This window comes from Mauremys reevesii, linkage group 2 (genome assembly GCF_016161935.1).
Source record: "Mauremys reevesii isolate NIE-2019 linkage group 2, ASM1616193v1, whole genome shotgun sequence".
In the NCBI taxonomy this organism is placed as follows: Eukaryota; Metazoa; Chordata; order Testudines; family Geoemydidae; genus Mauremys; species Mauremys reevesii.
Window position 1 is genome coordinate 222,886,675 of NC_052624.1, and position 27,810 is coordinate 222,914,484.

Here is a 27,810-nt window from a genome sequence, read left to right on the forward strand (position 1 = left end):
GAAACATGTGAGAAAAGGCTTCAGGGCTTTGCTTTTCATAGATTCCAAGGCCAGAAAGGACCACTATGATCATTTAGCCTAACTTCCTGTATAACAGACCAGAGAACTTCCTCAAAATAATTCCTAGAGCAGACCTTTTAGAAAAACATCCAATCGTGATTTAAAAAATTGTCAGTGATAGAGAATCTGCCACAACCCTTGGTAAATTGTTCCACTCTCACTGTTAAAAATGTATGCCTTATTTCTAGTCTAAATTTGTCTAGCTTCAACTTCCAGCCACTGAATCATGTTATACCTTTCTCTGTTAGACTGAGGAGTAAATAATAAAATATTTGTTTTCTATGTAGATATGTACAGACTGTAAATAAGCCATCCCTTAACCTTCTTCTTGTTAGATTGAGCTCCTTGAGTCTATCACTATCACTATAAGGCATGTTTTCTAATCCTTTAATTATTCTCATGGCTCTTCTCTGAACTCTCTCCAATTTATCAGCATTGTTCCTGAATTGTGAGCACCAGAACTAGACAGTGTTCTAGTAGTGGTCGCACCAGTACCAAATACAGAGGCAAAATAACCTCTCTCTACTCCTATTCAAGATTCCCTTAGTTATGCATCCCAGGATCGCATTAGCTTTTTTGGCCACAGTGTCACATTGGGAGCTCATGTTCAGCTGATTCTCCACCAGGACCCCCAAATCTTTTTCAGAGTCAGAGCTTTTACACAACTTTAATTTTTTTTCCATGTAGTCTAGAGTCAGAATCTCTAAAGTAGCAGTCTAAGCAAAATTAGATTAATGGTCGTTTTACACATTGTGAGTAGTCCCATGGGCTGTGCAGGACGGAGGCCATAATTATTAAGAATATCTATAGAAACACTGCACCCATTCATTTTAGAAAAACTGAATTTTTTTATAGATGTTGGACTATTGCTTCATAGATATTGTCAAGTGTGGGTCACATAAGATATATGATGTTACATACTGTATATTAATCCAAATCCTGTTTGCTTTACACCTACTTGATTTCAATTGGATTATTCAAGGGAGTAAGACAAGCAGGGTTTTGCCTATCATCATGTAATTTTCCTGCTGCTTTCCTTTTATCACATATTAAAAGGAGGATATTCATAGCATGCTATATTAAAAAGAAAATGAACATATACAAATAAACCTGATGGAAAAAATATCAATGCTCCTAGAAAAAAAAAAGCCTTTTACTCAGATATAATAAAAATGGCATTTTAGGACTATTTTATCTCTAGGCAGAATGTAATCACCTTAGTGGCTGAGTCTGGCCTGATAAGTTCTGCTTTAAAAACAGTGAAGAGTCAAAGCCCTAGTGCTCAGCAAGCAGTGCTTGATTAGCACCTGTGCAAAAAGTCTTCTGCATAGTCTGATAAAGATTGTGACTACGCTAGCCTTTTGTTAAATGTTTCCATCATTGCAGCTCCATTGGTGGTAGCATTGGTTGGAGTGCTGTTGTAAACTGACCGCCAGCATCTTAAATGTGCCCTTCCTTCTTTTCTAAGAGCCTGCTGCTTCCTTCCTGCAGCCTACTTTCCAAACCACTTCTGCAGCCTATGGAGCTTAGTCCCTCTCCAACCCTCACCTCCTAATCCTTCTCCATGCCTGCCCAAGTTTCTCTCCACTGGCAGCTGCCCTGAGGAGGAGAGGGGGCTGGGTAGCAGAGCAGAAACAAGGAATAGCCCAACTAAGATTAACTTTACGTCCCATGATTTTTGAAAGCATCTACAAAATACATACGAACGTAATCATTAAAAAATACCTTTACAATATTTATCAAAACAAAACATTTTCCTTACTTCTTTTTGCAGCAATGGCTTGTCTGTGGGATGATTCATCTGTTCTCTGTGCATCTGTTCTCCTTTGAGTATTCTTGAACCCTTGGAGTGCTTCTACTCAGTCAGGTGCATAGATGAGGCAGAGTGGAGTTCAAATGGACTGTGCCTTCATTTCAAAGGCACTTAAATATTCTCCTTGAATCTGTCCATTGCTGCTACATCCAGTGAGTGTAACATTGACAGCTCTAGGGGGTTTTTCTGTATTTTTTTTCTGTTCTCTCTTCTTTATCCTTCATTTTGTCTGCTGTTTCTATTTCATGTTAGAAAACTTTGCAGACACATAAGTCTTGTCAAGCAAAGGTCAACTACATTTCACTTATACATCCCACAGCTGAACTTACATTATTAAATGTATTTTCAATAACGTGGGCAAATATGACCAACACAAAGACTGCTCAGTGATGGAACACTTGTAGAAAACCAAAGAACAGTGCTAGGACTCATGGCCATAGAGTAGAACCCCTATGTACTAGGTGCTGTACAAACACAAAACAAAAAGACAGTCCCTGCCCCAAAGAGCTTCCAGTCCAAGTCTCTCATTTTGTACTTAGATGTAAACAATTTGCTATATGTTTCTACAATGTTAGCAGAACGGGGCTGGGGTGCTACCACAATATAAATAATTATAATAATATAATTAATAAGTCAAAGTCCTGGGTTTATGACATCACCATCTTTTTGTCATGGACAAAAGACTGAGAATGTCAGTGCAAATCCGTATGAAAACACAAACGGCTTTGTGACTGACAAAAGACTATGACCCTGATGCTGAATTTGTTGTGTGGAAGCAGAACCCTGCTCGCAAATGAAGCCCCACTGAAGTCAATGGGTATGTCTACATTGCAACAGAAGCCCATGCTTGAGCCCGGGCTCAAGCCTAACCCCCTTTGCATTAACAGTGCAACTACACTAACCCAGGGCTCAGATCTCAGGGCTGTTGGGTCCGAGCTTGAGTTAAGCTGGATCCACAGTCCAAGTCCTTATTAATTTGCAGTGTAGACACAGCCCCGCTTGACTCAGGTCCCAGGAGTATCCCACAATTCCGTGGGTCAACTTCCTTAGTCCTCTTTATCCCTACAATCTGTAATCCATTCTGTTGAAAACAGAAGCCACCCCCTCCTTTGCAAACAGCAGTAGCTCAGGTCAACGTTAACCCAGTCTCTTCTGATCGCCGATCTGCAAGCACACTGTCAGAAAGTCTCCTGGGTTTGCAATGGAGAGCGAACTGAACAAGCCTTTTGCAAAGCAAGCTACTTCCTGATAATATCCAGGGCAAGCAGTAAAGTTTTTACACTGAGCACAACGGTCCTAGGGCTATGCAGCTGCATTTCAGGCAGAGGTGGGCGCTTGGTGCTAGGGACTCTGGGATATGGTATTTTGACTCGATTGTCACCATGTCTCAGTGGGCCACAGCTGAGGATGCCAAATTCAGGACAAACGGCTGAGAAATAGGGCAGACTCACTTCAAACTGGTGATTATTCTCTCATTAGATTATACCAAGCTAATAACAAAAGTAAATTTCTGTCTCACCACACTGGTTAACAAGACCGTCTCCTTAGGCATTTCAGCTCTTCTCTCACCACAAGACACTGGGCTCTATGATGAGTGGTTACTGAAAACCAATTTAATCAAACATAGAATTCTTCTAATCCCAGAAAATCAGCCACAAATCAGGTCAATATATAACTCAGATCTTACCCAATAATCACACTGATGCCAATCCTTTAGTAAGGCTATGTCTACACTGCCAATCGAACGACAAAACTTTTGTCTTTCAGAGGTGTCAAAAAAAAAAACCCCTGAAAGACAAAAGTTTTGACGCAACAAGTGCCAGTGTGAACAGTGCGTTGTTGGCAGGAGCGCTCTCCTGCCGACAACCCAAATGCCACTCGTTGGGAGTAGAAGTTTTTTGTTGGCAGGAAAGCCAACAACCAATGGCTACACTGAGCGACTTTTAGCGTCACGGCTGTGGTGATACAGCCATGTCGCTAAAAGCTGTGTAGTGTAGACATAGTCTAATTAAAAATTAAAGGTTTAATAATGAAAGAAAAGAATAAGAGAGTTAATAATGTTTAATAGATTATATACATACAAATAATTGCAAAGGCCTTATATCAAGTTTATAATACTGATGGAATAGACTGCTGCGGTGTCTGCAGGAAGGCTACTGGGCAGGATGAGTTTTGTCTATGTTAGCGTGAAATGTCCTTAATGAGCCATCAACATAGTTGTCTAGCCTTGGTGTAAATCTTATTTTATGGGTGTTGCCCAGGAATACAACACATGTATAAGATACAAATCCATGGCCAATATTCATAACTTTAGATAGAAAGATGATACATGTATATAAACAGGATAATTATATTTATCAGATCATAACTTGGTTAATTTGACTTGGGTCTGTGCACTGCAGTGTGGATTCCAGAGCCCTAGGTTTGAGCACGAGCTAGAAAAGTCTTAACATAGGGCTCAAATACACTGTAGATGCTTAAGCCCATGGTTCCTAACAGGGCTCCTGGGACAATTTGTATAGTGGGGGTGCTGACAGCCATTAAACCAAACTGTAAACCCTGTATTTGATGGAAACCACTTCAAGCCAGGGGGTGCTGCCGCACCCTCAGCACCTCTAGTTCCAGCTCCTATGTTTCCTAGAACAGGTCAGCTGACACACATGCCACTAACAATGGCCTTACATTGAAGTGCAGACACATCCAATGGGGCTCTGCATAGTTGCAGGGGTCTGCCACCTCATAGTCAGTGGCAGGATTGGGGCCTATATCAATTTAGAGTACAGGAAATGCCCCTCTAACACAGTTTCCTTGTAATTCTTCTGCTGGGGTGAGAGATGCATGTTCCCTCCCATTCTAGCCTCCAAGAAGTGCGAGGGTGTTCGGGCCCCAAAATCAGGGTTTATTCTCTGAGAATGACAAAGGCACAGGGCAGACAGGACCTCCTTACTACCTTCTCAATCTTAAGCTCTATGGCAACATAGCTTCTGAAGAAGCCACACTACAAGGGAATTCCCTGCTGGTTGCTGCCTCCAGAGCCTTTCTTAGAGATGGGGGAAAGTAAATTTTGACATGGCCTGCATTACTTTATTCACTAGGAGTCTGATCCAGAGCCTGAAATTTCTGGAAAGACTCCAGTTGACTCCAAGCCCACATTAGTTGAGAGATCAACCCTAGTCTCCTATTCCCACACTATGAAACCATAACTCCATAGAGCACTCACTGATGGGCTTCTGATGGGTCAGGCAAAGGGATCAGGGGAACTGATGCCATGTAGGTGGTATGCCCTTTTTCACACCTTCCCAGCGGGAATCCTTCCAAGTTCTTGTACCCTCTGCTCACAGGAGGGGATGCTACAGTGCATGGAGGGCCTGATCTTACTGTGCCTAGACATGCATTATTATCCCTGAAATTATTAGGAATCTTGGAGGCAGCAGAGCTGCAAAAATAAGGAAGGAAAAGTTAAGAATTAAAAAAGTAAATGGATTTGTGTTTGTGACTATAACTGAAAGTTTCTTTAAAGATTGTCAGATGTATAGAGCACCAAGAGAGTTCACAGGCTCTCCCTCACAAACACTCCAAGGGTCTGATCTTGCATTCCTTTTACGTCTTTTGGAATCAACAGAAGTGTTGGGTGTGCAGGGAACACATTATCAGCCCCAAAAAAACATAAGTAGCACGCACGCGTGTGTGTATACACATACATACATAAAATGAAACTAGTAAAAGAAAACCAGAACAATTAAAACATTTGGCCCATCCATAAATAGGAAATTTTTACAAGAGTGTTTAATAAATCCCAACATGGAAGATCTTTAAAATGGTTTGTTTCAGAATGACAATCAAACAATTTCAAGCGCTGTCTTTCAATACTTTTTAAAATTACATATTAATTGTATTTTAATAATCTTTCAGTGCCTTATGGCACAAACTTCAGTGGGGATTTTGGAACTAAAGAGCCACATTGTCCCTTACATCCATCATTCCGACATAAAAGACTAGAAATGGTGTACATTTCCAATTGTCAAGTTCCCTTATCAGTTTTCCTCTGTGGGTTTGTGAGAATAGGTTTGTGCCCCCCTGCCCTTTTTAGTCCCCTATGTCTTCCCTTCCTCCTGATGTTCACCCAACTATGCTGTGCTAAGGAGTTTCACTAAGTAGGATGGGAAGCCCTTCAAGTTATTGCTGACCTAATCAGTGTTCATTTGTGCCTAGATGTCCCATGGGATTACTGTGGGATGATGCCATAGAAAGCAGCCATCCTCAGGGGCGGCTCCAGGCACCAGCACGCCAAGCGCTTGCCTGGGGCGGCAAGCCACGGGGGGCGCTCTGCCGGTCACCGCGAGGGCGGCAGGCAGGTTGCCTTCGGCGGCTTGCCTGCGGAGGGTCCGCTGGTCCCGCGGCTTTGGCAGACCTCCCACAGGCGTGCTGCTGAATCCGCGGGACCGGGGACCTCTCACAGGCAAGCCGCTGAAGGCAGCCTGCCTGCCTTGCTTGGGGCGGCAAAATACCTAGAGCTGCCCCTGGCCATCCTTTGCTTTTCCTAAAGTTTGTGTGGTTATGGAACTCTGTTAAGGTGCATCTATGCTACAGGAATCAGTTATAACTAGATTCACGGGACAATCATTCCTAAACTAGATCTGCAGATGGGGTTGTATGTTGTAGTGCATACATGCCTAGAAGTATCACCTCAACTGGATCTTTGTGATTGGCTTTGAATGTATGCCTTTTCTGTCCCTAATTTATCTTATTTTAATTTTGGGAGGGGGTGGCATGGAAAGGGGGGAATAGCTGGGACAATTGAAAAAGCATTTTAGAAATCAAGAAAAATACAAGATTACTTTTATTTAAGGAAAGATAGCTGCAAGATAGTAATTAACTATTTTAAATTTACAGCTGTGCAGAAAAGCTTTGGTACCAGCAATAATATTATGAAAATTAAATGGTATCTTAGGGTAGCCAGATTTGCATTTGCAGATGTTCAGGTTTATATACATTCTCAATGAAAAAAAATTAATGTTAATCTGTATTCAGGTGATATCTTGAAATGCTATTGGCAGCCTTTACCCTAGAGCAGGCAATCAAGAGTGGCAAGCAGGAATAGTGCCAGTGTTTGGGGGAAGATAAAATATGGGACATCTGACTGCAATAAGTTTAATTTCTTCATAAATTCATTTGGATTTTAGAGCAATTACAATTTGGTTTCCCTCTCCTAATTCAGACTATGTCACTCCAGGAAGATGGCATTTTCTTTCAGGCAACAACTGCACTTCACTAATCAGCCCAAGGAAGGGTAAATGAAGCGCGTGAGTACATTTTCATCCTTGGATTACTCAGATAAGGTCCTCAACTATGTAGCCAATTGGTGTTGGTTGATTTCTATTTCTATTTTATTTATTTTTAGCAGTTTAGCTGGTGATGTTGATATTTTACAGTAGGTGTGCAGCCCATGAATGAATACCAATATTTGTTAGGAACTCAAGTTAAGTTTTCTCTTCATTATTATTATTTGCATTCCTTTATCCTTCCTTCTTTTTCTGACCCACTTTCTACAGTTTATTTTTTAATTTTATGTTTGTAAACTACAAACACTACCATTTTGCTGCTTTATTCCTATATTGTGCTAAGGTGACATTTCTCAAAGCTTCCTATCCTGAGTGATTGAGACAATCCACCTTGCTATATTCAGCAGTGGCAATTCAACATAGCAAAGCAGTAAGAGGCCAACTGATAACATTGTGCCAAAGTGAGAAATTGTCCTCTGTACTGGATGATTCACTACAACCGGCAGAAATGCACGCAATATATAGCAATTAGGAGCTATTCTTTAGGGTAAACATTACTCACTATACGTTACCTACATATATGGCCACACTGAAGCTTAGCTATGCATATTCAACTCTGATTTCACTGCAGCTTGGGACGTACTATGGCCTGCAGAAAATAAGCACCTGGGACATTACCTGGTGCTGAGGGAGGGGATTATGAAATAATCATTGGTTTCTAAATTTCTAGTTGTAACTTTGCTTTCTGACTCATGCTACACACAGTGCTGCCAACTCAGGTAATATTATTGTGAGAGCCATAATACGCAGATTTTTTCTTAAGGCCCCAGCTCCTGGACTCATATGATTATGTGAGAATCTCAGATTTCATGTTTTTTAAAAGTAAGTTTCTAACCCGCATGGTTGCAGAGAACCCCAAGGCTCAAACACCAGAAGGCAAATAAAAGAAAACCAGAAGTATTTTTTTAAAACTGCAGGATTTTTAAGGCACTCTTTTTTATTTTGGGGGCCTGACTCATGGTTTTTGAATGCGTGGGGCTGGCAATACTGTTAACTTAATGATGAACTTGTCATGTCTCTGTGCCTTTCTGCAATATGTTATAAAGGTGCCCAAATATTTAAGTTAATAACCCTGCATTAAAAATAGGATTGTTACTATTATTAGAAAATCTTAAAAATCAGATTATTACCATAACGGCTTATCTACAGCATCTTTTAGTTTACTGCAAGCTGGGGTGTAAATCTACCCCTGACTAGCCTGCACACTCTCACTGCTGTTTTGATACCAGAGTTTAGGCTATTACTCTAAAGTACAAATAAAGAGATGATTCTGGCATGTCACACTACATTGTGGCAACAGAGACTCATCGCACAAACAGGGCTAGGATAGGAAGGGACTGAAAGAGCCAGAGACACACATACATAGGACAGCCAGGCACATACACACAGAGGGGCAGGCAGACACACACACACACACACGCAGGCAGATGCAGATACAGTCAGGGCCATAGCTGCTGACTTTGTGGGTGCTCTGGGGCTCAAGCACCCATCGAAAAAAAATTATGCGGTGCTCAGCACCTGCAGGGCCAGATTAAACTTTTGTGGGCCCCAGCACCCAAACTGTGGCCCCATCCCCACTTGGCCTCTTCTCCCTATCCCTCGAGGCCATGGTCCCGCTTGGCCTCTTCTGCGCTGAGACCCTACCCACCATTTGCACAGGGGAGGAGGGGAGTGGACAGGAGCACCCACTGGCAAAAACAAAAGTCAGCGTCTGTGCTCAGGGCAGGCAGGCAGATACACACATGCAGACACACACACACACACACACACTGTCCCTTACACGTGTGCAGGTAGCCACAGACACAGGGGCAGACAGACTGGCAGGCGCACACTCATACCTGGGACAGGTAGATGCAAACAATCACAGGGACAAGCAGGCAGGCACATAGGGCCACACACACACAGGGCAGATGGGTGTGCATATGTGCACCCACACACACAGACAGGTGGGCACACACACGGGGTGGATGGGTGGACACATACACACAAGGGCGGGCAGGCGTGCACACATACATGTGGTAGGGTTGCCAACTTTCTAACCACACAAAACCTGCCTGCCCTTGCCCCAGGCTCCACCCCTGCCCCCACTCACTCCATCCCCCCAACTCTGTTGCTCACTCTCCCCCACCCTCACTCACTTTCACTGGGCTGAGGCATGGGGTGGGGCCAGAAATGAGGGATTCAGGGTGCGAAAGGGGGCTCTGGGATGAGGCAGGGAGCTGCGGCGTGGGAGGGGGTGAAGGCTCCGGCTGGCGGTGCGGGCTCTGGGGTGGGGCTGGAGTTTAGGGGTTTGGGGTTCAGGAGGGGGCTCAGGGCTGGGGCAAGGGGTTGAAGTGCAGGAGGGGATGCAGGGTGCAGGTTCCAGGAGAGAGTTTGGACTCAGGGCTGGGGCAGGGGGTTGGGATGTGAGAGGGAGTGAGGGCTCCAGTTAGGGGTGTGGACTCTGGTGTGGGGCCAGGGATGAGGGTATGGGAGGGGGCTATGGGCTGGGGCAGGGGATTGGGGTGCAGACTCTTGGAGGGAGTTAGGGTGTGGAAGGGTGTTCCAACCTGGGGTTGGGGGTGTTGGAGGGGGTTTTGGGTGCCAGCTCCAGCTAGGCGGCACTTACCTCAGGTCACTCCCTGCCTGCCCTGGCTCCACATAGCTCCCAGAAGGCTCCTCCTAGGCAGATGGGCCAGGGGGCTCTGTGTGCTGCCTGCGCCAGCAGGTGCCACCCCACATTGGCCAATGAGAGTTGCAGAGCCAGGGCAGTGCGCAGAGCTTCCCTGGTTGCCCCTCTGATTAGGGGTTGCAGGGAAATGCTGGCTGCTTCCGGGAGCTGCGTGGAGCCAGGGCAGGCAGGGAGCCTGCCTTAGTTCCGCTGTGCCACTGACCGTACTTTTAACAGCCCGGTGCTCAGTTGTGATGACCAGAGCTGCCAGGGTCTCCTTTTGACCAGGCATTCCAGTCAAAAACGGGACACCTGGCAACCCTAATACATGGGCACACATACCCAAGGGGCAGTCAGGCACACCCGTGGGGTGGGCAGGCACATCCACGGGTGGACAGATGTATATATACACACAGGGGTAGGCAGGTGCATACACCCATGCACACCATTCCCACACAGGGGCAGATGTGTGCAGACACACACAGGGACAGGCAGAAACATACATGGGTGCCTGTGGGTGCGCACGCGTGCGCGCGCGCACACACACACAGAGGAGTGAGTGCTCATACATGGGCGGGGGGGGGCAGATGCACAAGGGTGCTGGAACAATCTGTATAGTGGGGCTGCTGAGAGCCATTGAACCAAACTTTAAACCCTGTATATAATGGAAACCACTCCAAGCCAGGGGGTGCAGCAGGACCCCTAGTTCCAGCACCTATGCACCTAGATGCACGCCTACACCAGGCAGCTGGTCAATCACACACAGCAGCAGGCAGGGACATGCAAACACACGTGGGGGAGGGGTGAACGCACACACACAGACGGGAGCAGGTGCGCGCGCAATCACACAGGGTTCGAGCGCGGGCCGCCCATACACACATTGGGCGGGTCCAGCGAAGGGGGCTGGTCCAGTCCTGCTCCTCCCGTTGCCATGGCAGCCTGGCTACGGAAGTGCTCTGCGGCGCTTCCCTTCAGCCGCAGCTCCGCGGGGAGCGGCTCCCTCCGTGCTGCTGAAGATGGCGGACGGCGGGGAAGCCGCGGGCCAGCAGGAAGCGGCGGCGGCTGGCGGGGCGCGGCGGGACAAGGGGCCCCGGGCTAATGCCCGGCCACCCTCGGCCCGGGACTTACAGGTGCGGAGGGGCCGGGGCGATACTTGGGAATGATGAACGAGAGGCCGGTGGCGCCTCCCCGACAGGTGCCGTCCCGTCCCGGCGGCTGCGGTGCTCCGGGCTGCTGGGCGGGGGAGGCTGGCCTGGGCAAGCCGGGTCTGTGCGGGGCGCAGGGAGCTGCGCGCTGGCGGGGGGCTGCTGCCTGCCCTTTCCATGCACACCCCTGGCACCCTGCCCCTGGGCCATCCACCGCGTGAGCCTCCCCACGGGGCCGTAACGTGCCACACGGTGTGGAGTGATCCGCCAGGCGGAGGCAGGTGGCTGGCTTTGTGTCACACCCCTTCTCTCACAAGACCCACATGTTTCAGGACTTAATAGCCCGGCGTGATGAGGCTGCCAGCTCTTGTTTGCAAGGCCAGAATAAAGCTGCTTAATGCAAAACCCCTCTTGTACGGATGAGCCTGGCTTTCAAACACTGGAGCAGAGGTTCCCAAACTTGGTTCGTGGCTTGTTCAGGGTAAGCCCCTGGCGGGCTGCGAGACACTTTGTTTACCTGAGTGTCTGTAGGTATGGCTGCTCGCAGCTCCCAGTGGCTGCAATTTGGCTGGGACTCCCTGTGCTAGAGCAAGGGGTCAGCAACCTCTGGCACGCGGCTCGCCAGGGTAAGAACCCTGGTGGGTCAGGCCAGTTTGTTTACCTGCTGTGTTGGCAGGTTTGGCTGATCGCGGCTCCCACTGGCCTGGCCAATGTGGGTGGCAGGAAGCCACAGCCAGCACATCCCACGCCACTTTCTGCAGCCCCCATTAGCCAGGGACAGTGAACCGTGGCCAGTGGGAGCCGCGATCGGCCAAACCTGCCGACACGGTAGGTAAGCAAACTGGCCCGGCCCACATGCCAGAGGTTGCCGACTCCTGCACTAGAGAAATGGAGAGGTGCCTCAGTCTGTAGAGAGTTTGGCTCCCATTGTTAGCGTCCTGCAAAGAAATGCTATAAAATCTCAGGTGTAACCATTTCTTTATCAGTATTAATTTTCCCCACCAACTTTAAAACTATGAAATGCTTCCAAATAAAATTCTTTAAAACCATGTCTATGCTTGCCCATGCTTGCAGCAGCATGTAGGGTATGTGTAACCAGGGGTCCTGGTGCTGGGTGCGCCAACAACCCTGGCTTCATCATATACAGGGTATACAGTTTTGTTCAACGGCTTTCAGCACCCCCACTATAAAAATTGTTCCAATGCCGCTGCGTGTAGCTACATGCCGCGCACTCACTGGTGTGTAGCTACATGTGGCAGTGAAAGTCTCCAGCAGAGAGCTGCTGGCATGTAAAGAGCTTGGGCATGTAAAGAGCTGTGTAGGGTATGTAGGGCCTTCTGCTCTACTCAGCCATGCCCCATTGTCTACACTACTGTTTTATACCCATGCTAATTGGGCATGCTGTGTCTGCTCTACACAATACCTAAGTGTAGACCTACCCTTAGCTATTACTTAAATAAAAGAAACGTGAAACTCTAGGCAGTGTTACTGTTTTTGTTTAAATTACACATAAGGCCAATACACTGCTGACCAGTCCTGACCATTTTTCCTTTTTACTTACTAATATTAGGTTTGCACATTTAATTATTGTTGATAAAGTCTATGAGTCTATTGAGACTAACATTTTTAACTGAAGCATACAGTAGTTACATTCATCTTCAGTTTTCCAAACTGTTGACGATCGGACTTGTAGTTAAGCAGGCTTTTTGAGTAGATGGTCTTTCACGGTGTTAAATTTATCTGAAATAAAAGTTCCCTTTTTAACTAGCACAAATCTGTAGAATGCATATTAAGTTTGAGACACTGGATGTCTTTTAAAAGTTCTATTGAAATCTCACTACTCTGTACGATTTTCTTAATAGCCCTCAGTTCTTCAACTAGTTTACTTTCCTGGATAACGAGCGTCTCATTGCAATACTTATTACGGTATTAAATACTGTGATTCTAAAACAGTTTGTCTTGAAAAGGGCTGTCTTTATTCGAATGTTTGTTGTTTGTAAGCCAAACCGTAGTAGAATTGTAGCCCTGCAGCACCATGTGGTGAAATGTTAATATCACTCCAGAGAAAAGCAGAATCAAATTTTAGAACTCTGTTTTGAGATAAAAATTTTAATATTTACAAAAACTAAATACAACATTGTTAAAGACAATAGAAATCAAGCTACCAAAAATGTCATATTTGGTATCCCTTCGCATACTGTTCTTAAAGCTGAATCTGCCGGAGAAATGGCAGCATCTAGGGCTATCCTTGGAAAAAGCTTTTCTAATACAGGTTATTACGCTTGGGTGTAAGCCTTTAAGCACTTGCTGAAGTCAGTGTTAAACACATGCTTAAGTGCTTTGCTGAATTGGGATCTTAATATTAGTACATTCTATCATGGTTGTAAATATGTTATATAGAAACTGAAAAATATAAATTAAAAGCTATTACTGTTGTGTTCTCTAACAATCTTATTGAAAGTAATGTGACATTGTTTCACATAAATATAGAATATCTTTGTCTTAACCTTTTACAAGTAACGTGAGTGCTTTCTATGTATTCTGAACAGATGCTTCTGTATAAAAGTCTTATCATTCTTTGCTAGTGTAGCCTTATTGCATACTTAATGAGGTAATTCAGACTTGTGTTTAATATGTAAATAAATACATGTGTATTTATTTCAGAGTACAGGTATCCAGACAAATATTTATGAGTCTCTGAATAATGTCACTCGTGTTTCTAAATCAGTAAGGAACCTAGGCTTCTAAAACAATGCATACAATGTTTATTCTCTTGTTCTTTGTATAGTTTCTATCTCTAGTCTTATAGATTTTCTAAAAAGTCTGGTATTGTATGTAGTTGGCTTTGGCTGGGTTATATGAAGATGAAGTTAAAGGCAAGTTATCCCATTCTGACAGACCACCAGCTACAGTGTTCGGTAACCCAAGAGTACCAGTTCAGAGGTAAGAAGTGCTTTGTACATTAGGATTAGTAATTTATTTGACATCTGTAATGTCTGTTTCAGTTTATTAACCCTGCTTTTGTCACAACATTCAGAAATTTGATCTCAAAGAGGTATTATATTCCAATGCTTGTTTAAAAAGCTATAACAACACAGAAGAGTAAAGTGGGGAACCCTATAATATTACGTCCACTCTGCTTCCTTAGGAAGTGTTCGTAGCATATATTTATTTATCGAGTAGCCTTCATTCTGCAACTGTTCCCAACCACTTTATGTTTCTGTTAGATGCTGGCAAAAGGCTTAAAGTTAAATGCAGAAGTAGTTATGCTGTCACACAGATTTGGACATATGACCTGTGTTCTTTTGGGGGAACAACTGTTAGGAGCAGGAGCAATTCATATGGAAGACTATGCCTAAGTGCCTCTTCAGGGTCAGGAAACCACAGTGCTCATGTCAACATGAGGACTATGATCCATGACCGTTAAGCCCTATCCAAAATTATCCCTCAGCAGCATCTACCATAGGAGAATTGGCAAATATCCTCTAAGATTCTTCATGGGAACAAAGAACTTGAATGGACAACCTCTGTATGGTAGAGGAATTGAATATATTTTTCTCTGTTTTTCTGGCATATTTAGGTGCCTGTGGCCAACAAGAATTTGCTTTAAGTACTTAGGGTTCACATAACAGAATATATGGAGACTCATAGCGCACTCAAATAAACTTTAAAAAAATCTTGCTAAGTTTAAATGAATCAAATACAAAACAACTGAACAGTAAGATGTTTGTTTTTTTTTTTAAATCCAATCTATATGTGGCAAGTGACTGGGACATGATGAACCAAACACAAGGCTTGTGTGTCTTTCTAAAAAGACCCCATCTATACAGATGTGTCAGTGTGAATCTCATTTTTAAAAAATGAGTATATACCAGCGGACATCTCCATGACTGATGACAAACCTACAGTCCATTTCTGCACATGGATCTCTGGAAAGATGAAATTCAGCCCAAGGCTGGATACTTGGGGGGACAATAATGATTGTTTCTGGTTAAGATCACCAATCTAGTATGGTTAACCATCTACAGATATCACTATTAAAAAGCTGCTTGCCAATATATACCACAAAGTTGTTATACTTACTTCCTATTCTATGTAGGGAATAGGTTGGTACTGTATCTTGAATACTTCAGAATGGTATATGCTGGCAAACTGTAGCTCTTTATTGGCAATCATATACCGTGATTCAGATGAATCTCTTTTGGAAAGAAAAGATGCCCCCTTAACACAATGTTAAATAATCCCTAATTTGGATAGATTGTAGTCTACATCAATTGTCAAAGTTCCATTGAAGTCAGTGGAACTATGGCTGTTCGCACCAGTGGTGGACCTATCCCATGGATGTGAAGCTAGTGCAGTGGTTCTGATTCCCTATTTCAAAGTATCATTTAAATTCATTCTAAAATGTTTACTGTAAACCTGTGCAATGTTGGCTGTAAGAATATTTTTGAATCCATGTAATAAACAGAAAGAAATAGGGGAAACTACTGCTTGTAAGCTTTTTGGGAGCAGTGTCTGTCTTTTTGGTCTGTGTCCAGCACCTATCACAATGGGATCCAGGTTCATGACTGGGGCTCCTAGCACTTTGGTAATACAAATAAATAATAATTCTGGTTGGTCCCATTGCAGGTTCAAGTACTACAAAGCCATTTTTCAAATATAATTGAAAGTTAAGGCCAGATTCTGCAACCCTTATTCACATTGAATGTTACCTACTGATGTTAGTGAGGCCACTTGTGGAGTAAATTGTCATAAGGGCATTGCTGTACGGCCCTAAATGAGCTCCCCTCCATTCTTTCCTTGCTACATGGTGAATATTTGGAACTATTTACTGTCGCCAAAAGAACATATGCCATTACAGTGTGTCAGCAATTTAGAATTATTTTATAAAATACTTAAACAGTTAGCCTGAATGGAGTCCATCAGGTCAGAACTTTTGAGACACCTTATTTTCGCGCTCTCTCCTTTTTTTTTTTCTTTTTTTTTTAAAGTATATTAAAAAACTAACCATTTTACATAGTCATAAAGTGTGAAGTGCTTGTTACAATGGATATTTTATGCAGTGTATATATCAGTAATGTTTTTAATAAAACTGAATTTTTAAAAAATATTTGTTGGCAGTCTAAAAATTGACTCCTTCAGAAGCTTGAGAAAACCAGAAAGAAGCATGAGTGATGACAAAGAAAACCAAAGGTACTGTAAAAACAGAGGCTTATTTATCTATAACAATTATGAATAGAATATTAATCTAGATTTTATTTTTTTCATACATTTTTTTCCTTTCTTCTTTCTTCATAATGGTGTTGATCTTAGTCTTTGCTCTAAGTGGTAACATAAGGGCGGTTGCGTGACTCATTAGAGGGAAATGGTGACATGAGGTATGGAGGATAGCCTTCCCTATTTAAAATAAAATGCTTTCTCCAATTTTCAAACTATAAACGGAATCTTTCTGAACTGTAGGCTTCCATTTTTAATCTCCTTGTTTTTACATGTAATAGAAACCCCAGAGCAGCAACGGGCTGACCCACTCAGCCCGCCACCACTCTGGGGTTCCCGCTGCTGGCCCCTGCCAGCTGGGGTCCCACACAGCACCCGCTGCTGGCCTGGGGGAAGGAACCCCAGGCTGGCAGCGGGCTGAGACCCCGGCTGGCAGGAGCCGACGACCAAACCCCAGAGCAGCGGCAGGCTGAGCCACTCAGCCCACCACCGCTCTGGGGTTTCCACCGCTGGATCCTGCCAGCCGGGGTCCCGCCACCTGTCCCTCTCAGCTCCCGCTGCTGGCCTGGGTGAAGGAACCCCAGGCTGGCAGCAGGTTGAGACCCTGGCTCGCAGGATCCAGCGGCCAAACCCCAAAGCGGGGGCGGGCGGAGATGCTTAGCCCACCGCCAAAACCCCAGAGCTGGGCGGGCTGACCTGCTCAGCCTGCCACCGCTCTGGGGTTCCGGCTGTTGGCCCCTTACCAGCCAGGTCCCCGCCGCAGCCCTACTCACCTTGCTTCCGGTTGGAGTTCCAGCGCAGGCCCCCTGCCAGACAGGGTCCAGGCCTCCGGCCCTGCTTAGCCCTACCAGCCACCAGTTCCACTCACCTCAGCTGCTGATCTAGGGTTCCAGCCAGTTAACAACTGATCACTCAGAAGCCTGTGTGCAACTTAACGTATCCAAATACGTGCCATCAGACACTGGAAAACTAAGCAAGGAAAAGCAAGGGCAAGGATCACACTAAACTAATAAGATCTGCATTTTAATTTAATTTTAAATAAAGCTTCTGAAACATTTTGAAAACCTTGTTTACTTTACATATAACAGTAGTTTGGTTATATATTATAGACTTATAGAAAGACCTTCTAAAAACCGTTAAAATGTATTACCGCACGCGAAGTCTTAAATTAGAATGTATACATGAAGACTCGGCACACCACTGCTAAAAGGTTGCCGACCCCTGGTTTATAGACATCAGTGTTGAGATAGCAGAATCAGTTTTATTCTAGTAAGCAGCAGCAGATTGACTTATTTTATCCTGAATCAACTAACCTTGCCTCCTATACTTAAATAGTATACCCAAAGAGAATAGGAAGCATTCAGCATTTTATTAGCTGTTTAAAATCAAATCAAACAGAACATAAATCAGAGATGCTACAGCTTGGCAATATGTCATATCTAGCTATCTAAATTTGGGTAGTATCCATCACCATGGTGTCTAAGCATATATTAGCCCTTAGCACTTCTGGTTTCTTAATCTTACTCTCTGATATGTATATAACTTCTGATTACAGATAATAAAACTATTAAATAATACACTCTATGAAATGGATCTCATGCAAGGGCTAGAAATTAGTCTATTTTGAAAATAAACTAGATGTTTACTACTGTTTGTTTTATCCAATGGTTTTCTCTGAAGTTACTGCAGACTCTAAAGTGCCTCAGAATATAAATTAATTGTTGTTAAAAAAAGAACTAATATTGTTAGAAATGTGACCATAATTGATCATTAAGCCTAAGATCTCACTTTGGTGCTATTTTTAGTTGTTGTAGGTCAATTCTACAAAGGCAGTGTTAATTGTGCATCTGATTTTTCAAATGCATCTGCATTTCATCAGACCAGCCATAGTTTCATACACAGAACCTCCCAGTGGAGATTATTCTTTCCAGGAGCTGGTGGAATCCACATAAAATAAGGAATGTAAAGTCACAGCTATGTCAGGACTGTGTTCGCTATAAAATATGACCATGGCTCCTAACCTCTAGGAACCTCTATACCTTTGTAGGTCCACTGTAACAATTCTTTTAGTAGTGCTTCTTTGTGTATTGAGAAAACCAGAACTGGGTGGAATGCTTCTGTGATCAAAATGAAGAGGTTTTGTGCCAGAATTTGGCTCCATTTGTTTACTGAGCTTTTTTTATTGAAAAATGGGTGTCCATCAATTACTTCAGAAGGATTGTCACTGATGAACATTATTGTTTAAAGATTTTACTCAGGTGACTCAGAATATAGCGGACTACAGATTGTTGGGCCTTCTAATAGTAGGAATCCCCATAAAATTGTTGGTGAACTTTTCAAAGAGGCGAAAGAACATGGGGCAGTTCCACTGGATGAAGCTGCAAGAGCCTCAGATGATTTTAGTAAAGCTAAAGTAAGTATAAAAAAGAGTTATTTTTTGCCTAAAGGGCTTATTGTCTTGTAAATTATATTACTAATACTTGCAAATATTCAATTTCCAATCCTAACATTTCATAGTACACTGACTGCTTAGCATGGTTATAATTTCTAACTACCTAATTTGCTAATTAGAAGGCATATCAATTAGAACATTGTGTGTTTGTGTTAACTAAAGAAGCAGGCTTGTTCACATTTGAATTTATATCCTGCACCCCATTAAATATCTTTGTAAATTGTTTCACATATCTATTCAGGCTGTTTAATTTTTTTAATTAACTTTCTTTTAAATATTTTATCAGTCATTTTCAGGTGGTGGATACAGATTGGGTGACTCATCCCGGACGCGCTCTGAATATATATATGGAGAAAATCAGAATGGGCAAGATGTAAGTAAAATGTTGAATAGCAGAAAATAGTGCTACATATCCTGCAATGTTTGAAGCCCAAGTTGTCAAGATAATGTTTTTATATAACAATAGTTTTGTTTATAATGAATAGCTATAGAACCATGTAATGTACATTTTAAGAATAATTTCTTAAAGCCAAAGGGTCGACATGGACAAAAATACATAGATTATGAAGTACATAAGCTCTGCTGGTAGAGGAAAGAGGGGTCTGACAAAGAAGACTGACTGGGTCCAGTGTTGTGAAAAGAAAGGGTTGTATTGCTATGAGTGCTCTGTGACTCTAATCTGAGTTGCAAAGTGCTCCTTTGGAATTAAACGCTTAATTTTGTGAGGTGGTGCCTACCATATTTCAAGGCTCTGCAGGCATTAGTTGTGTTGATTCAGCCCTATTAAGCATCTCACAACAATTCATAACTTGCAATTTTGTGTGTTGTCTTTATTCCCTGTGAAATAGAAAACTGAGTGTCATTGATAATAAGGTACTGGAATTCTCACTAGCTAGATAAGATCCTTCTAAAGTTGATATTGTGTAGGAAGAAAATAAATATTATATTTGACTAATTTTAAGTCCAATTTAGGGTGAAGAGAAAACAACCAAAATGGTTCTACTTTATAAAAGTTTCTTTATAAAAGTGGCATCATAGTATTCTTTGTTGTTGTAGCTTAGTGATTTCTGTGTCCATTTATAGTTAGAAAGATGTATCTTTTCCTCTCAGCCTTGCATATTATTTGTCCAGGGAGAGTCGAACAGGATTCTTTCCATATCATGCATCATCACCAATAATAAATGTTCTGACATCCAAATTGGGCCCTCACCTACACCTGTGAAAGTGCTGGGCGTAGTATGACAAATTGAGTAGAATAGAAGAGTTGTTTCCTGATTGCCATTGTTTTCAGCGGACTCAGATAGGTGTGACTATAGGAGCTTAATAAACAACTTTGTTGATGCACAAGATGGAAAAACATCAGCAGTAATCGAATCTTAGCTGAGGTTGGTCGGCAGTACTAACAGGAATAAAGAACAGTAAAGTTTACTTTTGCCACCAAAGAGAGCAGACATGACTCTGAATATACACAGGGAATAGAATTGTGAACTAAGATGATGCCATTTTTATATAGTCACTTTTCAGAGTAAAACTACACTACAATATCAGTAAAACTAAATTAACACTAAAGCATCTTTCTCTCTCTGGTGCCCTTCAGGGTCCTGTTCTAGGTCATCTCTTTGTCCTCTGTGCTCAAGATAGCTGAAATCATGTGGAGCTAACACCTCTAACAAATCTAATTCTTTACCTCTAATTTTCATCCCTCTGTCCATCTCTTCAACTGTGTTTGATATACTTATGTGAATGTCCTCCTGCCATTTCAAACTCATTTCCTCCAACCCTGAACTTTTCTCCTAATCTTTCTTCTTTTTTTTTTCTTCTCTAACACCATTGTCAACTCCACAACTCTCCCATATTTGTAACCTTGGTGTTATCTTTGACTTCCCCTGCTCTTTCTGCACCATAAGTTCTGTCACTTCTTCCTTTCTAAGGGCTTGTCTACATGGAAACTTAGTGTGTGGCAAACCAGTGCGTGAATGAACAGCATACTAGCCTGTTGCACACTAAGTCCCTGTGTGGATCCTGCTATATCATACCAACAGTTCTGTAGTGTGCTTTGACGTACTGCTGTTTGAAACAGGTTGTATTAAGCAACAGTAAATCAAAGCACATGACAGAACTTTTAGTGTACAGTAGCAGGGTCCTAGTGGCCTGCTGCTGTGCAGTGGGCTAGTGCACTCTACATTCACACCCTGCATTTCTGAACAAGTCCTGTGTTTGCAAGCTCTAAAAAAACAAAATTGAACTATAGCCAGTGTTAAAACCCTTGTCTATGCGTTTGTCATATTCATCTTCCTTCCTGCAACCACTTCCTCTGTGGTCTTTGGAATTCTCACCTCTAGCAATGCTGTTTTGAATAGATGGGAGGGAGATAAAGTCATCTTTATCTGCATCTACTCTGCCTTTATAATTATCCCCTTCAGCCCTTTTGCTGGATTCTTTTCTTACTGCATCAGGTTTCTCATCCTTGCCTTTAAGATTCTGCATAATTTTGCCCTGTCCTTATCTCTACTTTTCTTTCTTCCTGTGCTCTTGCATGCTCCTTTTCTGCACTATAATCATCTCTGTCTGCTGCTCCCTCATTCTCCTTTTCCTACTCTATGCCTCATCGTTTATGCTTTTCCCAAGCTTGGGAGAAATCTCTTGCTGCTTCTTGTAAATCCAGACTTCCACATATTTCTTCTGTTAACCCTGAATTGTTCTTACCAACTTTCCCTGGCAGTAAGTCACACTCTCTCACCCAGACATTTTCCTGAATGTTTTCCTCATCTGTTTTAGAATGCAAGCTCTTCTGGGCAGAAATGTCTTCCTTTATGTTTTGTAACGGATTGCATAATTGTTTTTAGTCTTGTATAAATACTTAAGTAATCTCATCTCCCTACCTGTCATTTCTCATTCAGTATTGAAAGGTTGACTCCTACCTCCAATAAACCCATGATCCTAGCCTCGATCACCTACTTGTCTGAAAATTTAACAAGTACCTTCATGCTTTCTCTCATGCTGTCATTTTCCCTGTAAGCATCCACAAAACAAACTCATTATCCTATTTCAAATCCCTCTTTAAAATTCTCCTTTGCCTTGAGGCCTACAGAAAATATGACAATGGTTAGGCTGCTGGGTTTGCTGAGAATACACATCATACATGCCTATCATGCTGACCAATATGTCTCATTGTTTCCTTGTACTCTCCGGTCAGTTTGTCTGTACTCATCTATTGTTTCTTAGATTGTAAGGTCTTGGGGGCAGGCAGGGTCTGTATTTTTGTTCTGTGTTTGTACAGTGTCTTTCACAGTGGGGTCCTAGTCCATGACTTGGGGCTGTTAGGTGTTACAATAAAAATAACAGTGATAAAGCTAGTTATGGGAATTAGTAACTGTAACTCTTGCTTTATTCCACAAGCGATTAGAATAGTAATAGTAATCTGCAAGTTTATGGGTGCTAAGTCAATTTTAAACAAAAACAGTATTCGCTATTTTGAAAGCAGTTGCATCACCTGTTAAGCCTAGTACACTATTGTTAGCATATATTTTCTGTGTACCTTGTATTTTATCTGTTAGCTATGTCACTGATAAAAGTCAAGGCTTATTGTGAAGTTCAGGGTTGCCAATCTGTCTGAGGTCTCAGTACCGTAAATTTGTAATCTCAACTGTACCAACAGTGCAAATGTTACTAGAAGTCAATATCACTTTGTTTGGGGGAATCTAAAAATGACAGTCCAAAATCTCTCTACAAAAACTAATACAATGTTTTTATTTCTTTTGCCTTCTATCTTATGTTTCTGTGTTTTGCTACAAACTATGTTTTGTTTTAGATTCAGTTCTCTAATGTTTGCCAATATGTACAAAGCTAACAAAAAAGATCAGCAGATAATTGCTTAGGAATTTTTTCATTTAGTTTTTTATTATATTTTCTTTGCTCAATAGGTTCAATTTTTGCTTAAACTGTGGAGGAATGGTTTCAGTTTAGATGATGGAGAGTTGAGAACTTACACAGACCCAACAAATGCTCAGTTTCTTGAGTCTGTTAAAAGAGGGTAAGTTATAATGGTGGTTCTTTTGCTGACTATATCAGAGCAATCAGGTGCAGAGAAGGAAATAGTAATAAAACAGTGATGAATATTAAAGTGTATAATCTTTCTGCAGTGTAAAGCAACTGAGTACTGAAGCATTAAATAATCCTTCTACCAGAAACAAGTTGATGTTACTGCAGAGATACAGACAGTGTACAGTAAGTCCTCGCTTAACGTAGTTATGTTCCTGAAAATGCTACTTTAAGCGAAACGATGTTGAGCGAATCCAATTTCCCCATAAGAATTAATGAAAATGGGGGGAAAATGGGGAGGGTGGGGGTTAGGTTCGGTTCCAGGGAAATTTTTTTGCCAGACAAAAGACTATATAGATCTCTCTCTCTCTCTCTCTCTCTCTCTCTCTCTCTCTCTCTCTCTCTCTCTCTTATATAAATAAAAATCAGGGGTCAGCAACCTTTGGCACGCAGCCTGCCAGGGTAAGCACCCTGGCAGGCCGGGCTGGTTTGTTTACCTGCCGCGTCCGCAGGTTCGGCCGATCGCAGCTCCCACTGGTCGCGGTTTGCCACTCCAGGCCAATGGGGACTGCGGGAAGCGGTGAGGGATGTGCTGGCTGCCACTTCCCGCCAGCAGGTAAACCGGCCCGGCATGCCAGCGTGCTTACCCTGGCGAGCTGCGTGCCAAAGGTTGCCAATCCCTGATAGATTATAGATATCTGTATCTATACACACACACACACACAGTATAAGTTTTAAACAAACAATTTAATACTTTACACAGCAATGATGATTGTGAAGCTTGGTTGGGGTGGTGAAGTCAGAGGCTAGAAGAGGATGGGATATTTCCCACGGAATGTCTTATTGCTGAATGATGAACTAGCACTCGGCTGAGCCCTCCATGGTTAACACATTGTTGTTAATGTAGCCTCACAGTCTCCAAGGCAGCACGAATGGAGGGAGGGGAGACAGCATGGCAGAGAGAGATAGAAACACACACATGGTGTGTGTCTGAGAGAGAGAGATGCACATTGCCCCTTTAAGTACACTGACCCCACTCCAGGGGCCGGGCTGCTCCACTTCCACTGCTGCCGGTGAGTGTGGGGGGGATCCCTTCCCCCAAGCCCCCTCCCCCGAGTGACACGGCTGGGGCTGGGGCAAGGAAAGCAGAGTGGGCTGCTCCCGGCCCCCTGCTAATCCCCAGGGCCACTCAGGGCCCCCAAAAGTGCCCCCCCACAGCTCCTGCCTCCCAGATCCTGGGGGGGTAGCCCCTGACAGCTTGCGAGACCCTCTGCCCCTTATCCAACCCCTCAGCCCCAGCCTGGCCCGGCACCCTTAACACGCTGCTCAGAGCAGCATGTCAGCGCTTTACCACGTTGTATGCGAACCCGCGTTATATCGGGGTAGAGGTGTAATTTCCTTTGAGACCATGCCAGCAGAGTTTACATGGAGCAGTTAGAGTGCAGCATGTTAGCACTTTACAAGTCCCACACCCTGTGATGTGTAGTCAGATGCTAAGATTGGCTCTCCACCTGGCCTGTGCCACAAATAACATAATTCTTCAATATAATGGCCATCTCCAGCAGTAGGCTCAGAAGTGCCAACTGAGATTCAAAATAATTTACGGCTTACTCACTGCAACAAATGCCTCCTTCATTTTGAATATTCATATTAGGCTGAGCAAAACAGTTGTGGCTATTCCTTAACATCAATAACGTTTTAATTAGGGCTGTCAAGCAATTAAAAAAATTAATTGCGTGATTTAATAGCACTGTTAAACAATAATAGAATACCATTTATTTAAATATTTTAGATACACCACTACCTCGATATAATGCCACCCGATATAACACGAATTTGGATATAACGCGGTAAAGCAGTGCTCCGGGGGGGCGGGGCTGTGCTGCGCACTCCAGTGGATCAAAGCAAGTTCAATATAACACGGTTTCACCTATAATGCGGTAAGATTTTTTTTTGGCTCCCAAGGACAGCATTATATCGAGGAAGAGGTGTATTTTCTACATTTTCAGATATATTGATTGCAATTACAACACAGAATATAAAGTGTACAGAGCTCACTTTATATTTTTATTACAAGTATTTGTGCTGTAAAAAAACAAAAGAAATAGTATTTCTTAATTCACCTAATACAAGTACTGTAGTACAATCTCTTTATCATAAAAGTTGAACTTACAAATGTAGAATTATGTACAAAAAAACTTCATTCAAAAATAAAACAATGTAAAATTTTAAAGCTTACAAGTCCTCTCAGTCCTACTTCTTGTTCAGCCAATCGCTAAGACAAACAAGTGTATTTACATTTACAGAAGGTAATGCTGCCCTCTTATTTACGTCACCAGAAAGTGATAACAGACATTTGCATGGCACTTTTGTAGCTAGCATTGCAACGTATTTATGTGCCAGATGTGCTAAAGATTCATCTGTCCCTTCATGCTTCAACCACCATTGCAGGGGACATGTGTCCATGCTGATAACGGGTTCTGCTCGATAACAATCCAAAGCAGTTTTTATATCTCTTATTGTATATGTATATATTAGATTGCATCCCTCTTCCCTCCACCCTTTACGTGTTGATTGTTGTCTGAGATTGTAAGATCTTTAGGGTAGAGGTTGTGTCTTTGTATGTATTTGTACAGCACCTAGCACAGTGGGGCGATGTTACTAATTGAGGGCCCTGGGTGCTACTGCAATATAATAATCAGCTGATTATTTCTCAAGGTGTTTTTCCTCACCTGAATTGGATTATGATCCCTGTTAAGGACTGTGATTGATTGACAGGCAAAAAAAATGTATTGCATTAAAGTGGGGGGGGAGGGGACCTCCAGCCCACAGGTCGGATCCAGCCCACTACTTACTTTAATCCAGCCCGCAGCAAGTCTCCATCCTGAGCCTCGGTGCCCTCCCCTCCCACCCCCGCAGCTCCCGGGCGCAGGGGCGATCAGGGAAGCTCCGCATGCTGCCTCCAGCACCAGCTTCACAGCTCCCATTGGCCGGGAACCGCTGCCAATGGGAGCTGTGGGCGCGGCACCTGCGGGCATGGGCAGCATGCACTGCGCAGAGCCCCCATCTGCCCCTCCGCCTAGGGGCCGCACATGCCGGCCGTTTCTGGGAGCATCGCGGGGCCAGGGCAAGCAGGGAGCTTGCCTTAGCCCCGCTGCACAGCTGACCAGGAGCTGCCTCAGGTAAGTGCCACGTGGCCAGAGCCTGCACCCCAAGCCCCCTGTCACACCTTAACTCCCTCCCAGACCCTGCACCGCAACCCCCAGGTCTCAGCTCCCTCTTGTATCCAAACTCTCTCTCCCAGCTCCTGCACCCCTACCTGCACCCCAACCCACACCCCAGTTTGAAACCCCCCTTCCTGCACCCTAACTCCCTCCCAGAGCCTGCAGCACCACCTGCACCCCAACCCCCTACCCCAGGTCAAAACCCCCCTCCCACACCCTAATTCCCTCTCAGGCCCCCAACCCCCTTCCCCTGCCCTGAGCCCCCTCCTGCACCCCAAACTCCTCATCCCCAGCCCCACCCCAGAGCCTGCATCCCCAGCCGGAACCCTCACCCCCTCCCGCACCCCAACCCCCTGTCCTAGTCTGGAGTCCACTGCTGTACCCTGAACCCCTCATTTCTGGCCCCACTCCGGAGACTGGGGGAAGCCCAAAGCCCCCCCAACCCCCCTGCCATGGGGCTGTGTGTGGCCCGCAAATGATTTTTTTTTTCTGTGGGTCAGTGGCCCCTCATAGAAAAAAGGTTCCCCACCCTTGCATTAGAGATTACTTGAGAAAACTTTAAAAATGTTTGATTACTGAAAAATTATAATATAATATTATAATTCCAGCAACTATTTTTAGACATTATTTCTAAATTCTGTTCCTCTCGATTATTTTTTAAATTCTCAATCAAAATATTAAAAATATCTATGTATGGGCAATATTCCATCTCACTTTTTTTAAAACACAGAACTCCCCAGTAACTTCATCTGCTTGAACATCATTTGCTATTGAATGTGGCTATTGAGATTGTAACTTATTCATTGTATCAGCGCACTCTAGATTTCAACTTGTGACTTAATAATGAACTACATTAATTATATATCCATTAGTCTTTATTTTTAACTCTAGCTTCTAGAAAAAGTAGGCGCAATTGGATTCCTCTGCATTTTGATACAGATAGGGCACTACTTTCCACTCTTTGTTAAAATATTGTTTAGGCTCTTATAGGATCCATACTGAAATGTCTTACTGTACTGTAATTGGGAATTTGTACTGTGTACTTTAAGGAGACAATGGTTTATTTTTGTATTTAAGGGAGATTCCTTTGGAACTTCAACGGTTGGTGCATGGTGGCCAAGTTAACTTGGATATGGAAGACCACCAAGAACAAGAATATGTAAAGCCTAGATTGAAATTCAAAGCTTTCAGTGGAGAAGGACAAAAGCTTGGAAGGTAAAAATAAATTTAACAAATTAATGTTCTCTTCTGTCATGTACATGTGTAATTTGCAATTAAAGAGAAGCATAGGGCTCAGGATGGCTGCAAAAGATACATTTTATTTTTCTATTTTCTATATTTGTTTTCTATGATGCTATTTTAAATAGAGCTTTCAGACACTGATTTTAATTGAGTTATCGGAGACTTCTGGAGAAGGTAACTCAGTGCACTTTCCACCTAACAGCAGTTAATACCGGAAGTGTTTACTGATCAGTCTTGGTCAGAGAATGTAGTGAATGAAAACCAATATTTGATTCACAAGTCAAATATGTCAAAACTTAAGAGTTAGAAGATCCTAGAATTAAGGTTGACTTTGCAATGTAATTCTGTCCCATTGTGTGTACGCCTTACTTTACAGTCTTCAAGGCTGCAGAGAGTGTTTTGGGGGGTCTGAAACGGATGTCCCCATCCAAATAAAAAACCACTACCATGGAAATGAAAGTTTAAGAAGAGGAGAGAGGATGGGCGGGAGGGGTCAGCGAGGCCCCAGGCCTGTGTGGTTGCTGCCTTCCCCACAGGAAGGGATGCTCTTCTCTGCATGTAGCCTGGTCTTGCCTCTCTCTGAACTCTAGCCCTGCCACTAGCGGGAGTGGTATCCCTGATACT

General features: G+C 43.4%; 1 protein-coding gene across 7 annotated transcripts in view; it reads left to right on the forward strand.

Moving 5' to 3' along the window:
• The window catches only part of UBXN2B (UBX domain protein 2B), a 113,835-nt gene that overhangs the window by 68,438 nt on the left and 17,587 nt on the right, over positions 1-27,810 (forward strand). For 2 of the 7 annotated variants that reach the window (XM_039525048.1, XM_039525047.1), the window contains exons 3-8: positions 13,850-13,953; positions 16,132-16,203; positions 18,475-18,640; positions 18,966-19,052; positions 22,603-22,712; positions 27,022-27,159. In XM_039525048.1, the coding sequence (XP_039380982.1) occupies positions 13,850-13,953; positions 16,132-16,203; positions 18,475-18,640; positions 18,966-19,052; positions 22,603-22,712; positions 27,022-27,159 (677 nt within the window). Of the gene's footprint in view, positions 1-7,091; positions 7,177-10,812; positions 10,996-13,798; positions 13,954-16,131; positions 16,204-18,474; positions 18,641-18,965; positions 19,053-22,602; positions 22,713-27,021; positions 27,160-27,810 lie in introns of those variants that run through there. The other 5 variants (XM_039525049.1, XM_039525051.1, XM_039525046.1 and 2 more) reach the window with 5 other exon arrangements.